Source organism: Ranitomeya variabilis, chromosome 6 (genome assembly GCF_051348905.1).
Source record: "Ranitomeya variabilis isolate aRanVar5 chromosome 6, aRanVar5.hap1, whole genome shotgun sequence".
NCBI classification, from domain to species: domain Eukaryota; kingdom Metazoa; phylum Chordata; class Amphibia; order Anura; family Dendrobatidae; genus Ranitomeya; species Ranitomeya variabilis.
The window spans coordinates 558,431,451-558,447,799 of NC_135237.1; the positions used below are offsets into that span (position 1 = coordinate 558,431,451).

General features: G+C 46.7%; 1 protein-coding gene across 1 annotated transcript; it reads left to right on the plus strand.

The window, feature by feature from the left end:
• The first annotated feature begins 235 nt into the window (after window positions 1-235).
• On the plus strand, window positions 236-15,060 carry LOC143781635 (microtubule-associated serine/threonine-protein kinase 4-like). Its single transcript, XM_077268329.1, has 19 exons — window positions 236-749; window positions 2,950-3,051; window positions 3,296-3,395; window positions 7,794-7,861; window positions 8,646-8,731; window positions 8,967-9,175; window positions 9,547-9,685; window positions 9,773-9,905; window positions 10,150-10,315; window positions 10,422-10,520; window positions 10,746-10,868; window positions 11,019-11,125; window positions 11,215-11,306; window positions 11,667-11,740; window positions 11,877-11,983; window positions 12,075-12,166; window positions 12,527-12,600; window positions 14,226-14,270; window positions 14,500-15,060. The coding sequence occupies exons 1-19, from the start codon at window positions 525-527 to the stop codon at window positions 14,595-14,597; spliced, it is 2,139 nt and encodes a 712-aa protein (XP_077124444.1). The 5' UTR covers window positions 236-524; the 3' UTR covers window positions 14,598-15,060.
• The last annotated feature ends 1,289 nt before the right edge of the window (window positions 15,061-16,349 follow it).

Below are 16,349 nucleotides of genomic sequence, written 5' to 3' on the forward strand. Positions count from 1 at the left end.
CACAGCAAATAAGTGTGGATTGTACACAATGGTTTCCTGCCACAAATCTGGTTTTTGATGCAGAAAAAAATGCTGCAAAAATGAAACGTAGGAACATAACCTTATCCTGGTTGTGTTCTAATTGGAAATAAAAGAGAACGGCCATCAAATCATGGAGCCGGATTTAATTCTATGGTTTTTTACTATAATATTGCTGGGCAGTATGTATTTGTGCAGAGCCGAACCTAGAAGATTCCATCACAACATTCCATTGATGACATCACAGACCATTGTGACATCACGGCTCAGTCACTATAAATACAAGGCGCACAGGGTCACAGCTGCCTTTGTTGGCTCTACAGTGACCGAGCGCTTGCAGTTTCTCTCTATCGCTGCTGACTTTGTTGGCTCCATAGTGACTGAACACTTGCACTTTCTCGCTATCACAGCTACCTTTCTCCATAGTGACTGAACACTTGCACTTTCTTGCTATCACTGCTGCCTTTGTTGGCTCTATAGTGACTGAGCACTTGCAGTTTTTCGCTATGGATGATTTCCTTTTGGACAATCTTCAAGTAGAAGCACTATGGGAGATTCTTACCACTAATCGCCCTGAGATTGTGCTTCTACCACCCGATGGCGTCCTCAGCTTCACTCACCGGCTGGTGGTGGAGCTAGTAAAGGACTGCCTGACCAAATACCACCGAGGTCAACTCACCTCAGAGTATCTGACGGATTTACCCGAGAACATCAGGACATTACTACAGCAGGTAAGTGGCTGACGCTGCACACAAAACTTCCCCATAATACTGGATAATAATGGTGGGATAGAAGCAGGGGTGGATAAAGAGTAGCCGGGGCCCCGGGCAGTTTAGAAGGTTGGGGCCCCCCAGCACCCGATGTATCTCATGACATATCACATGATTCACTTTGATAGATGATGTGATAAGGCACACGATTAACATGCAGACGGTCTGGTGCACTACATGTTGCAGCGCTATACATAATAGGGCAGGGGTGGGAAATCAGTATTCCAGGGATCACATGAGAGATGAGATTGTTGTGGAGGCTGAACCAATAGGCTGAAATTAATTCTGCCAAATATTAATATATTGACTATAATTGTTTTATAGTATTAAATGTATTACTTAATATTGAGCAGAATTAAGTATGCTGACATCCCTCTATATACAGTAAAAGCCCATACACAGCCCGTTATATACAGTAAGAGCCCTCATATAGCCCTTTAAATAGTGTATGATCCCTCACATAGCCCGCTACATAAAGTAAGTGCCCATACATAGCCCCAGTAAACAGTATGAGCCCTTACATAGCCCCTATATACAGCTTAGCTTTCACATAGCCCCTACATTCTGCATGAGTCCACACATTGTCCCCTATATACAGCTGAGCCATCACATAGCCCTCTATATACAGTATGAGCCCCCACTTTAAATATTGCTGGGCAGCATGAATTTGTGCAGAGACGTCCCTAGAAGATTCCATCACAAGATTCCATGATGACATCACCGGCCATTATGACATCACTGGTGATGGTCGGCCATTATGACATCACCGCTCACAGTTACTACTTATACAATGCACACAGGGTCACGGCTGCCTTTGTTGGCTCCATAGTGACTGGGCACTTGCACTTTCTCGCTATCACTGCTGCCTTTGTTGGCTCTATAGTGACTAGGCACTTGCACTTTCTCGCTATCACTGCTGACTTTGTTGGCTCCATAGTGACTGAACACTTGCACTTTCTCGCTATCACTGCTGACTTTGTTGGCTCTATAGTGACTGAGCACTTGCAGTTTTTCACTATCACTGCTGACTTTGTTGGCTCTATAGTGACTGGGCACGTGTAGTTTTTCGCTATGGCTGATTTCCTTTTGGACAATCTTCAGGTAGAAGCACTATGGGAGATTCTTACCACCAATCGCCCTGAGATTGCGCTTCTACCACCCGATGGCGTCCTCAGCTTCACTCACCGGCTGATGGTGGAGCTACCGTGTTTCCCCGAAAGTAAGACCCTGTCTTACATTAATTTTACCCCAAAAAGTCCCACCCTGTCTTACTTTCGGGGGAGGTCTTACATTAGCTGCAGAAATACGTTACCAACGTGTGGTGTCCTCCCCCAGATCTTGCGTAGTTTTCCGTTGGTGGCGTAGTGGTGTGCGCATGTCCAAGGTCCCAAATCCTCTGCCAGGGGATTGAAAATTGCAGCGATGTCCGTTATTCCTTCGGTGGTCGGTGGGCGCGGCCATCTTGCTTTGGCCGCGCGTGCGCAGAAGCGGCGCTCTACTGGCCGCGGCTTCAGGAAAATGGCCGCGGGCATCCGCGCGTGCGCAGATGGCTGTCGCGGCGGCCATTTTCCTGAAGCCGCGGCCAGCAGAGCGCCGCTTCTGCGCACGCGCGGCCAAAGCAAGATGGCCGCGCCCACCGACCACCGAAGGAATAACGGACATCGCTGCAATTTTCAATCCCCTGGCAGAGGATTTGGGGGACAGCGGCGGCCCAAAGGTAAGGGCCTTATATTTCACAGCGGCCCCCCAACCCTGCCTTACATTCGGGGGAGGCCTTACATTGAAGGACCCCCCCGTAACCCCCACCCTGTCTTACTTTCGGGGGGGTCCTACTTTCGGGGAAACACGGTAGTAAAGGACTGCCTGACCAAATACCACCGAGGTCATCTCACCTCAGAGTATCTGACGGATTTACCCCAGAACATCAGGGCATTACTACAGCAGGTAAATGGCGGACGCTCCACACAAATCTTCCCCACAATACTGGATAATAATGGTGGGATAGAAGCTTCTTCATTCCTCAATATAACACAGGACGAGTCCCCAGATATGTAGTCGTGGTATCTGCAGAGACAGGAGCAGACGTCACATACAGTGGCCGCCTCCATTGTGACCTTTCTCATTTCAGAATTTTCATTTTTGTTTCTTTTCTTCTTTATAGGCAGAAAAAAAATCTCAATATGGAGATTTGGGTCTTATTAAAGAACTGGCCGAAAAAGTCCTGTGTGTCCTGGAAGGTCCAGCCCGCTCATCAAAACGCCTGGTAAGCAGCCATCATCTTCTCTATACACGTCCTTGTTTTCTGATCTTCTCCAGATCACCAGTCAGATATCAGAAGATCTGGTGTCACATCTGAGAGGACGTTCTGAGAAAAGCCCTCATGATGGCGCCTGATCTGTAGTTACAGGTGGTGCGTCTGTAAATGGAGGTTCAGTCCTTCCTGATTCATGTATTTGGTGATTTAGTGGAAGGTTCCACAAGTTAATTCTATATATTCTATCTATCAGGAGACACCAGAAGGCGACACCAAAGATGAGCAAAATGTGACCGAAGAAACCCCTGACCCTAATACGAGTCAGCCGGGGCCGAGCGGCGATCTGACCACAGGTGAGACGATCACACAACCTTCTACAGGAAATATCCGGATAGTATAGAGCACAGGGGATAACGTCACATTTACTCTTTCCACTCTGTAATGGAACCTGGCAGCAAATGTTACATCTGGGAGGAGTGGGAGGACTGTACAGGACATTGTATATGGGAGGTGATGGAGGACTGTACAGGACATTGTATATGGGAGGAGTGGGAGGACTGTACACAAGACATTGTATATGGGAGGAGCGGGAGGACTGTACAGGACATTGTATATGGGGGGAGCGGGAGGACTGTACAGGACATTGTATATGGGGGGAGCGGGAGGACTGTACAGGACATTGTATATGGGGGGAGTGGGAGGACTGTACAGGACATTGTATATGGGGGAGTGGGAGGACTGTACAGGACATTGTATATGGGGGAGTGGGAGGACTGTAAAAGACATTGTATATGGGGGAGTGGGAGGACTGTACAGGACATTGTATATGGGAGGAGTGGGAGGACTGTACAGGACATTGTATATGGGAGGAGTGGGAGGACTGTAAAGGACATTGTATATGGGAGGAGTAGGAGGACTGTACAGGACATTGTATATGGGGGGAGTGGGAGGACTGTACAGGACATTGTATATGGGAGGAGTGGGAGGACTGTACAGGACATTGTATATGGGGGAGTGGGAGGACTGTACAGGACATTGTATATGGGAGGAGTGGGAGGACTGTACATGACATTGTATATGGGAGGAGTGGGAGGACTGTAAAGGACATTGTATATGGGAGGAGTAGGAGGACTGTACAGGACATTGTATATGGGGGGAGTGGGAGGACTGTACAGGACATTGTATATGGGAGGAGTGGGAGGACTGTACAGGACATTGTATATGGGAGGAGTGGGAGGACTGTACAGGACATTGTATATGGGAGGTGTGGGAGGACTGTACGGGACATTGTATATGGGAGGAGTGGGAGGACTGTACAGGACATTGTATATGGGGGGAGTGGGAGGACTGTACAGGACATTGTATATGGGAGGTGTGGGAGGACTGTACGGGACATTGTATATGGGAGGAGTGGGAGGACTGTACAGGACATTGTATATGGGAGGAGTGGGAGGACTGTACAGGACATTGTATATGGGGGAGTGGGAGAACTGTACAGGACATTGTATATGGGAGGAGTGGGAGGACTGTACAGGACATTGTATATGGGAGGAGTGGGAGGACTGTAAAAGACATTGTATATGGGAAGAGTGGGAGGACTGTACAGGACATTGTATATGGGGGGAGCGGGAGGACTGTACAGGACATTGTATATGGGAGGAGTGGGAGGACTGTACAGGACATTGTATATGGGAGGTGTGGGAGGACTGTACAGGACATTGTATATGGGAGGAGTGGGAGGACTGTACAGGACATTGTATATGGGGGAGAGGGAGGACTGTACATGACATTGTATATGGGAGGAGTGGGAGGACTGTACATGACATTGTATATGGGAGGAGTGGGAGGACTGTACAGGACATTGTATATGGGGGAGTGGGAGGACTGTAAAGGACATTGTATATGGGAGGAGTAGGAGGACTGTACAGGACATTGTATATGGGAGGAGTGGGAGGACTGTACAGGACATTGTATATGGGGGAGTGGGAGGACTGTACATGACATTGTATATGGGAGGAGTGGGAGGACTGTACATGACATTGTATATGGGAGGAGTGGGAGAACTGTACAGGACATTGTATATGAGGTGTAGGAGGACTGTACAGGACATTGTATATGAGAGGTGTGGGAGGACTGTACAGGACATTGTATATGAGAGGAGTGGGAGGACTGTAAAGGAGATTGTATATGGGAGGTGTAGGAGGACTGTACAGGACATTGTATATGGGAGGAGTGAGAGGACTGTACAGGACATTGTATATGGGAGGAGTGGGAGGACTGTACAGGGCATGTATATGGGAGGAGTGGGAGGACTGTAAAGGACATTGTATATGGGGGGAGCGGGAGGACTGTACAGGACATTTTATATGGGAGGTGTGGGAGGACTGTACAGGACATTGTATATGGGAGGAGTGGGAGGACTGTACAGGACATTGTATATGGGAGGAGTGGGAGGACTGTAAAGGACATTGTACATGGGGGGAGTGAGAGGACTGTACAGGACATTGTATATGGGAGGAGTGGGAGGACTGCAAAGGACATTGTATATGGGGGGAGTGAGAGGACTGTACAGGACATTGTATATGGGAGGAGTGGGAGGACTGTACAGGGCATGTATATGGGAGGAGTGGGAGGACTGTAAAGGACATTGTATATGGGGGGAGCGGGAGGACCGTACAGGACATTTTATATGGGAGGTGTGGGAGGACTGTACAGGACATTGTATATGGGAGGAGTGGGAGGACTGTACAGGACATTGTATATGGGAGGACTGTAAAGGACATTGTATATGGGGGGAGTGGGAGGACTGCAAAGGACATTGTATATGGGGGGAGTGGGAGGACTGTACAGGACATTGTATATGGGAGGAGTGACAGGACTGTACAGGACATTGTATATGGGAGGTGTGGGAGGACTGTACAGGACATTGTATATGGGAGGAGTGAGAGGACTGTACAGGACATTGTATATGGGGGGAGTGGGAGGACTGTACAGGACATTGTATATGGGAGGTGTGGGAGGACTGTACAGGACATTTTATATGGGAGGAGTGGGAGGACTGTACAGGACATTGTATATGGGAGGAGTGGGAGGACTGTACAGGACATTGTATATGGGAGGACTGTACAGGACATTGTATATGGGAGGAGTGGGAGGACTGTACAGGACATTGTATATGGGAGGAGTGGGAGGACTGTACAGGACATTGTATGTGGGAGGACTGTACAGGACATTGTATATGGGAGGAGTGGGAGGACTGTACAGGACATTGTATATGGGAGGACTGTACAGGACATTTTATATGGGAGGAGTGGGAGGACTGTACAGGACATTGTATATGGGAGGTGTGGGAGGACTGTATAGGACATTTTATATGGGAGGAGTGGGAGGACTGTACAGCACATGTTACATATGGGAGGTGTGGGAGGACTGTACGGGACATTTTTATGGGAGGAGTGGGAGGACTGTACAGGACATTTTATATGGGAGGAGTGAGAGGACTGTACAGGACATTGTATATGGGAGGAGTGGGAGGACTGTACAGGACATTTACATTTGGGAGGACTGTACAGGACAATTTTTTATGGGAGGAGTGGGAGGACTGTACAGGACATTTTATATGGGAGGTGTGGGAGGACTGTACAGGACATTTTATATGGGAGGTGTGGGAAGACTGTACAGGACATTGTATATGGGAGGTGTGGGAGGACTGTACAGGACATTTACATATGGGAGGAGTGGGAGGACTGTACAGGACATTGTATATGGGAGGAGTGGGAGGACTGTACATTACATTTACATATGGGAGGAGTGGGAGGACTGTACAGGACATTTTTTATGGGAGGAGTGGGAGGACTGTACAGGACATTTTATATGGGAGGAGTGGGAGGACTGTACAGGACATTTACATATGGGAGGAGTGGGAGGACTGTACAGGACTTTTTATATGGGATGAGTGGGAGGACTGTACAGGACATTTTATATGGGAGGACTGTACAGGACATTTTATAAGGAAGGAGTGGGAGGACTGTACAGGACATTTTACATGGGAGGAGTGGGAGGACTGTACAGGACTTTTTATATGGGATGAGTGGGAGGACTGTACAGGACATTTTATAAGGGAGGTGTGGGAGGACTGTACAGGACATTTTATAAGGAAGGAGTGGGAGGACTGTACAGGACATTTTATAAAGGAGGAGTGGGAGGTCTGTACAGGACATTTTATATGGGAGGAGTTGGAGGACTGTACAGTACATTTTATAAAGGAGGAGTGGGAGGACTGTACAGCACATGTTACATTTGGGAGGTGTAGGAGGACTGTACAGGACATTTTCTCACATTTTTTTCCAGATATCCAATGTGCCAGTCAGGAGAAATCTAATGTAGAAGTCATATAGCAATCAGGATGGAAGTGCACTGGGGCGTGGAAGTGGTCTGAATGCAGTGACACGCCCCAGTGCACTTCCAGGCTAATTTGCATATGGCTCCTATGTCTCAGCTCTGTTCCCATCACTCACATGTGCAGCGAGGGCGATGTGATCCTCATTCATGTGGTGATTGGGGTCCTCCACAATTACATGACATTTATCTATGGATGCGCCGGAGGTTCCCATACACAGAATCCCCCTATAACGAGGATTAATCCCATTTGCACACGTCTTGTCATTTCTCCGTTATATCGCTGTATTGTGTCTGTAGGATTAATATCCTCTAATACATTTTATTTCTTCATCATTTTATCACTATTTTAGAAACAACTGAGCTGGCGGATCCTGACAGTGTAATCTTAGAGATCCCGGAGATCCAAGAACCTGCCGGTGTAAGTATTATAGAGGGAGATGTCTGTGTGTCACTGATCGTGGGGTGTGAGACCCCTCCAGTATTATCCCCATATAACCAGGGGGCGTCTCTATTCTAAGAGGAGATGACACTATTGCATTAGATAATAGCATTTATATTATAAGAATCTGTCAGAGGGTTTTTGTTCCTATCTGAGAGCATCATGATGTAGGGGCAGAGACCCTGATTCCAGAGATGTATCCAATAATTCATATATAACGCTGCCCACACCAGTGATTGGCAGCGTTCTGTATATAACCCTGCCCACACCAGTGATTGGCTGCTTTCCGTGTACACAGTGCATAGAAAGAAAACTGCCAAGCAGTGGTGGGGTTACACACAGCAATTGGACTACGTGGCATGAGACAGATAGTCCTCTGGTGATAATCTCCTGCTGATAAAACACTGATTTTATTGACTCAACACCACACAGCCTGGTAAGTGACGCATCACTGGAATCAGGGGTCTCAGCCCCTACATCATGCTGCTCTAAGAATACATAGCACAAACCTGCTGACATATTCTCCCGGTAAGTTCTCCTCTGTGTGATGTCCCACATTGTCCAGCACTGTACAATGATTCCGGTGTATGGAGGACCCCCCTTATATTACATCCGTGTCTGCGGAGCGTCCGGCTCGTATCCTCCCTACATCGGATCAGTGCACATCAGCGGGGACATAATATCGGAGGAGACATTTCGGCATCTGGAGATGTTTCCCTGCAGCTTCTAGATCTTAATATTATTTCTTCTTCTTCTTGTATAGAACTTGATGGAATCATTGATCCCGGCAAGAAAGCCGCAAATGAGCGACTATGAAACATCCAAGGTGATCAGCAGCGGAACTTTTGGGTGAGATTTTTCTTGGCATAATCCACACTTCTCAGGCTTCCCTATGATAAGGCTTCAGCCTCAGTGCTCTGCCATTCAGTGTTATCATAGGGACATGATCTGAGTCCCCACCATTGTCCACATCTAATTGTCACTATTCAGCTCTGCTATAAACAGTGGAGCAAACTGATCGGTAACAAATCACCGGACTGTTAATAAGGATTCATTATAAACCATGGCTTCTCCTTCTCTCCAGGACCGTCTGCTTAGTTCGCCATAAAGACTCACAGAAGATCTTTGCCATGAAGAAAATGGCCAAGAAGAACATGAATACTCCAAAACAAGTGGAAAGGTCCTTTCTGGAGAGGGACATCCTGACATTCGCGGATTGTCCCTTTGTGGCCTCCATGCTCTGCTCCTTCCCTACGAGATCTCACCTGTGTATGGTCATGGAGTATGTAGGAGGTAGGACACGTCCATGTATTATATTCAGCCCATGTCTGCGGACATCTTATCACCGCTCCTATCATTAGGACTTGTCCTCGTGGACGGTGACATTCCCACATTCACTATAGGGATTACGGAAAGTCATTGATGTGTGTGATGTCCCTGTATGTCCGCACTGAGCAGGATCTCCAGCTGTAGACCAGATGTCACATCACGTCATTAGTGACACGGACGACATTTCACCATGACCTCAGACTAATATTCTGTGCACTATAGATGATATCTGTATAGAGTCTCTCCTGCCCCGATGTCTCCGCTCACTTCTCAGGATACATCGTGGTGATCTGCTGTACAAACCCCTCACCGCTCATATTTCATTTCTTCTATAGGTGGAGATTGTGAGACCCTTCTAACCACCAGGGGTCCTTTATCTGTCCCCTCGGCCCGCCTGTACTTTGCAGAAGCGGTTGTTGCTGTGGAATACCTGCACAGCTATGGTGTGGTGCATAGAGACCTGAAGCCACAGAAGTAAGTGCCTCCTGTAGTATAATAATGGAGGGAAGTTATCATTTATTACCACGGCCTGTGAGACTAAAACCATCTTCTCTTTCACAGCCTCCTGATTACACCTGCTGGACACATTAAAGTCGCAGATTTTGGGCTCTCAAAAGTTGGTGTCATGACACCAGGAACCAACACCCACAAGGAATCAGTGGAGGATATCAGCAGAGAGTTCCAGGACCGTGAGGTCGGTATCACTTACAGGAACTTAGCTTGTTCTTTACACATCTCATCACACTATTGTCTCTTCTCTACCTTCTTCATTTCTGGAGAACTTTTATCTCATCACACTATTGTCTCTTCTCTACGTTCTTCATTTCTGGAGAACATTTCCACTGATATTTTATCTTCTGTCATTGTGTCTTTATGGCATGAACTTGTCATACTAATCATTTCATCGATTCTCATCTCTATCTTCTGTTGGCTTCCAGGAATGTGGCACCCCACTTTACATGGCCCCAGAAATCATCCTGAAGAAAGGCTATGGAAGACCTGCTGACTGGTGGTCAATGGGGATAATCCTGCACAAATTTCTTCTGGGATATGAACCATTTCAAGGTGACTCCATAACTGAGGTTTATAACAATATTGTCGGTGGTAAGTAGAATAATCCGATCATGACTTTACCTGGTTACATGGGTTTAGTTATTTCCTTTACAGTCCAATAAAGAGGTTTTATTTTCTGTAATTTTCTATATAACAGGAGACCTAAATTGGGATTGGGATCATGCTCCTCCCATCGACGCTCAGTTCCTTATCAGTGACCTGCTGAAAAAAAATCCTGCAGAAAGACTTGGGACAGGTAACAGATAAAATACTATTAATATTCACTTCTTACACCAAGGACTTATCACTCAAGTCCATAAGGATCAGCACTTCTCTATTTGCTTGTCTATTTCTAGTTCTCCATACTATGACTTTCAATCTATTTCCTTCGGTCATGTCAGTAGTTCAGATTATGATATACTGTTCAGATATGAAGCAGTCTCTGACAACGTCCTCATCACTTTTGATTTTCTTTTTCCAGTAGGAGCATTTGCGATCAAGAATGATCTATTCCTGAGTGACTTGGACTTTGACAACCTTCTAAGTCACAAGCCAGAGTATGTTCCTCAGCTTGTGTCAGATGTGGACACCAGCTTATTTATCAGTAAGTAGAAGGAGACATCATCTAGACTAAGCAGTTGTTTGTCCCATATTCCTTAATATGTAACAATCAGTTCCTATTAATATTTGTTATAAATAGTGATTGTGTCATAGTGGCAACCTCTAATAATATGTAATTACCTATGACTTGTAGATCACGCTGATCCAGACAATCAAATGGTCTCAGAGGAGGACACAAGTGAGGACAATGAGAGCCTTTTCTTTCAAAATTTTACATCATCCTCTGAAAGGCTTTCTAATGTAAGTATGTGGTTAATAAATCCAGAAAATGTAAAATTAACCTCTAAAAGTAAAATAAATTTCATATCATTTATTTTGTCTGCATTTAGCTCCGTACCATCACTACCAGAAACAACACCAACAATGAGGGTCCCAAGTCCCCTCTAGTGTGTACCCAAGCATCAAGCAGAAACATCAGAACGTGAGTAAATTATGGGGCCATTACTGGGGGCTCCAGGCTGAAATATGTGCACAACACCAAATATAGGACCTAAGTACTATAATATCAAGTGCAGAATCCGCTGGTGATAACAGGCCATAATTGCAGTTGGTCATGTATTGTTAGTGCTGCCCACACTGTAGGAGACATGTATTTTTACATACCGGACAATCTTAGTAGTTATTTTCCACTCAGATCCATAGAAGATAGTTTTGAGCAGGAGACCTTCCCCACTATGAGTTTCATATGTCCTATTAGGCCCTATAGTCGGTGTTCTTCTAGTCAGACAACCCGTTTTATACTGATTTACTTGTTTTTACACTGTTTTCTTCTTCCAAACAGGCAGAGAAAATCTTTTCCTGAATCTGCTAGTGATGATGCTATAACCAGCTTGCCATCCTCATCCCCAATCTCAGGTATGTACATGTCCAAGCGGCTGTTTGTCTCGTCTTCCTTAATATGTGACAATCAGTTCCTATTAATATTTGTTATAAATAGTGATTGTGTCATAGTGGCAACCTCTAATAATATTTCATTACCTATGACTTGTAGATCACGCTGATGCAGACAATCAAATGGTCTTAGATGAGGACACAAGTGAGGACAATGAGAGCCTATTCTTCCAAAATTTTACATCATCCTCCGAAAGTCTTTCTAATGTAAGTATGTGGTCAATAAATCCAGAAAATGTAAAATTAATCTCTAAAAGTAAAAAAAGAATTTCATATCTTTTATTTTTTCTGTATTTAGCTCTGTACCATCACTACCAGGAACAACACCAACAATGAGGATCCCAAGTCCCCTCTAGTGTGTTCCCAAGCATCAAGCAGAAACATCAGAATGTGAGTAAATTATGGGGCCATTACTGGGGGTTCCAGGCTGATATATGTGCACAACACCAAATTTAGGACATAAGTACATAATATCAAGTACAGAATCCGCTGGTGATAACAGGCCATAATTGCAGTTGATCGCGTATTGTTAGTGCTGCCCACACTGTAGGAGACATGTAATATTACATGCTGCACATTCTTAGTAGTTATTTTCCGCTCAGATCCATAGAAGATAGTTTTGAGCAGGAGACCTTCCCCATTATGACTTTCATATGTCCTATTAGGCGCTATAGTCGGTGTTCTTCTAGTCAGACAACCCGTTTTATACTGATTTACTTGTCATTTACACTGTTTTCTTCTTCCAAACAGGCAGAAAAAATCTTTTCCTGAATCTGCTAGTAATGATGCTATAACCATCTTGCCATCCTCGTCCCCAATCTCAGGTATGTGAGTCGCCCACCAGGGCCGTGGGGTACCCGGTACCGGGTCCGGTGTTCACAGGGGGATGTCACGGTGGCGACCCGGTCCGTGGCCCTGGGCGCCCATGTAAAAGGGGGAAATTGAATAAAGTTTATGTTCGTGACACCACCTGTGGTATTCGGTCAATGGGGACCGACGTTGCTTTAAGGGGTCCTCTGGGGTGATGTTATGACAGCTAGATGGTATAACTTCCCACAGGTGAAGTGTATCCCCAGGGCTCCCGATGTGTAGATGGAAAATGGTGAATGGTGCAGTAAAGAACGAGGACACAGGTTTGCAGTCTCTTTACCTTGTTTACTGAAGACTTCAGGCAGCCACAGTCCAGGGCACCAGATCACGGGGCAGGCAGGGTCCAGCCGGCTTGGAAGTGAATCCAGAGTTCCCCTTTACCAGGTGGAGATGAAAGCCTTCCTCTAGCGCAGTGGTGTTGTAGTCCCTCACTGCCTACGGCTTCAGATAAGGTCCTCACAGTTCTTCTCTCTGTCCCCCATATAGGATAGGACAATACCTGCATGACAGATAACTCAAGTATTTTGACAGGGACTTTAGCACACCCCGGTCTTTTGTGATACTGTGTCTCAGGTGTGTGTGGCGGACAGGTAACTTGCAGTTCAGCTGTCCCGCCAGTCTCTGATGTAAGTGTTAGAGTCCCTTACAACCTCGGTGGTCCGGCTACCGGTTATCTGCGCTTCAGAGGGAGATAGTTCATTCGCAGCTGGTCTCCCCTGATATATCCTCTCCTGTGCTTCGCTCTCCTTCACGCTCACTGAACGATGTTCTTTCCTTCTGTGTATCTCCTTTTCCAGGAGCTGTAGCAACTCTGGCTACACTGCTCCTCTGCTTCCTTTCCCCTGTCTCTCTGACAGGAACTCTCTCACTGAACTCTCTGATCTTTCTGACCCTTTCCCTCCAGAACAGAATGTATTTATAGGGGAGTTCATCCTAAACCAGGCTTAGAGCTCCCCCTTCTGGCCTGGAGTGTGAACATGTTGTGTGCATTGTGATTACTTGATAAAGAGATCTCCTTCATCTCTTCCAAACGTAGCATCACTCTCCCCATGAGGAAAGTGATGCTACTGTGACGACCAGGACCCTGGGGCGCCACACTCGTACATGTCTATAGCACCAAAAATCTGACTGTTGCCATCAAAGGTCCAATATCTCCACATGGTTTTCATGTATTAGGTCTCCTATGTTATCCATGTTTCATGGATCCCAGTTATGTTGCCCATGGGCCCAGTCTCTATTTCCGTAACTTTGTACATTATTATCATGGATGCTGTGATACGTTGTAGCATCCAGTGACCTCCGTCATCATAACGAGACATTGTCTCCTATAGTAGAATATCGCTCATTAGGAGTGCACCACATGGCGGCACACAGGGCGCTCACTGCTCCATATTAGTGACACATCTAATGCCCCTCAGATTAGGTCATGTCCAGTGTATAGGACTTATTCTGCCCTATTATGTAATGCCAGATGATCAGGACTATAGGGGACAGGTCTAGAACAATCCCACTATACACAGCACAGATACACAGCAGATCCCATGACAATATGTCCTTACTGAGTTGTTTTTGTTTATAGAACAAGAAAAATCAGAAAATGTGGAAAAGGGGAAAAAGAGACGAGGTAAGTGTGAGAATCAGCTCCATGTTGTCTGATGTCGGTTAGGGAGAATACTTCATGTGGAGCAGATGTCATCTGTCGGTGATGGGATTGTCACATGTGTGATGGCTGACGATGATCCCTGACCTCTGTGTGATGAGATTCCTCTGCCGTCTGGCCACAGTGACCGCACAGTAGTATCATGTCCTATGGTGTCCCATCACTTACATTATATTTCTGTCTCTTCTCATAGGTTCCATCTTACGCCGGATCTTATCATCCTGCCGGCGTGGATTATCCAGGGCTGCTCGCCTATTTACATGTTGTCACCGTCCCCCTAGAGACATCTAAAAGACGGGACACCTCGGCATCCAGCGCCCTGAAGACCAGCAGATTCACCATCACTGCTGGAGCTTTATAGAAGGACCGTCACCATCTACCTGTGGCCTTCTGACTGTTACACCAGCAGATCCACCATCACTGCTGGAGCTTTATAGAAGGACCGTCACCATCTACCTGTGTCCTTCTGACTGTTACACCAGCAGATCCACCATCACTGCTGGAGCTTTATAGAAGGACCGTCACCATCTACCTGTGGCCTCCTGACTGTTACACCAGCAGATCCACCATCACTGCTGGAGCTGTATAGAAGGACCTTCACCATCTACCTGTGGCCTTCTGACTGTTACACCAGCAGATCCACCATCACTGCTGGAGCTTTATAGAAGGACCGTCACCATCTACCTGTGGCCTCCTGACTGTTACACCAGCAGATCCACCATCACTGCTGGAGCTTTATAGAAGGACCGTCACCATCTACCTGTGGCCTTCTTACTGTTACTCCAGCAGATCCACCATCACTGCTGGAGCTTTATAGAAGGACCGTCACCATCTACCTGTGGCCTTCTGACTGTTACACCAGCAGATCCACCATCACTGCTGGAGCTTTATAGAAGGACCGTCACCATCTACCTGTGGCCTCCTGACTGTTACACCAGCAGATCCACCATCACTGCTGGAGCTTTATAGAAGGACCGTCACCATCTACCTGTGGCCTCCTGACTGTTACACCAGCAGATCCACCATCACTGCTGGAGCTGTATAGAAGGACCGTCACCATCTACCTGTGGCCTCCTGACTGTTACACCAGCAGATCCACCATCACTGCTGGAGCTTTATAGAAGGAAGGTCACCATCTACCTGTGGCCTCCTGACTGTTACACCAGCAGATCCACCATCACTGCTGGAGCTTTATAGAAGGACCGTCACCATCTACCTGTGGCCTTCTGACTGTTACACCAGCAGATCCACCATCACTGCTGGAGCTGTATAGAAGGACCGTCACCATCTACCTGTGGCCTTCTGACTGTTACACCAGCAGATCCACCATCACTGCTGGAGCTGTATAGAAGGACCGTCACCATCTACCTGTGGCCTTCTGACTGTTACACCAGCAGATCCACCATCACTGCTGGAGCTTTATAGAAGGACCGTCACCATCTACCTGTGGCCTTCTGACTGTTACACCAGCAGATCCACCATCACTGCTAGACCTGTATAGAAGGACCGTCACCATCTACCTGTGGCCTTCTGACTGTTACACCAGCAGATCCACCATCACTGCTGGAGCTTTATAGAAGGACCGTCACCATCTACCTGTGGCCTTCTGACTGTTACACCAGCAGATCCACCATCACTGCTGGAGCTGTATAGAAGGACCGTCACCATCTACCTGTGGCCTTCTGACTGTTACATCTCTGCCCGGAAATGTTCGGGTCTGTCCTCTGTCACCAGGTCCGCGGTATCCATACTGCTCGCAGCAGGGGCGGACACAAGCAGCAATGGGCCCCTGTGCAAGAAATACGTCGGGGGCCCCCCCTCATGCATGTGCAATGAGTATAAAATAACTATAACATATGTGTATACACAGCAGAAAATACACACACACTAGCCCTATATACACACAGTATACACACACTAGCCCTATATACACAGCAGTATACACACACATACTAGCCCTATATACACACACAGCAGTATACACACACTAGCCCTATATACACACGCAGCACTATACACACACACACTAGCCCTATATACACA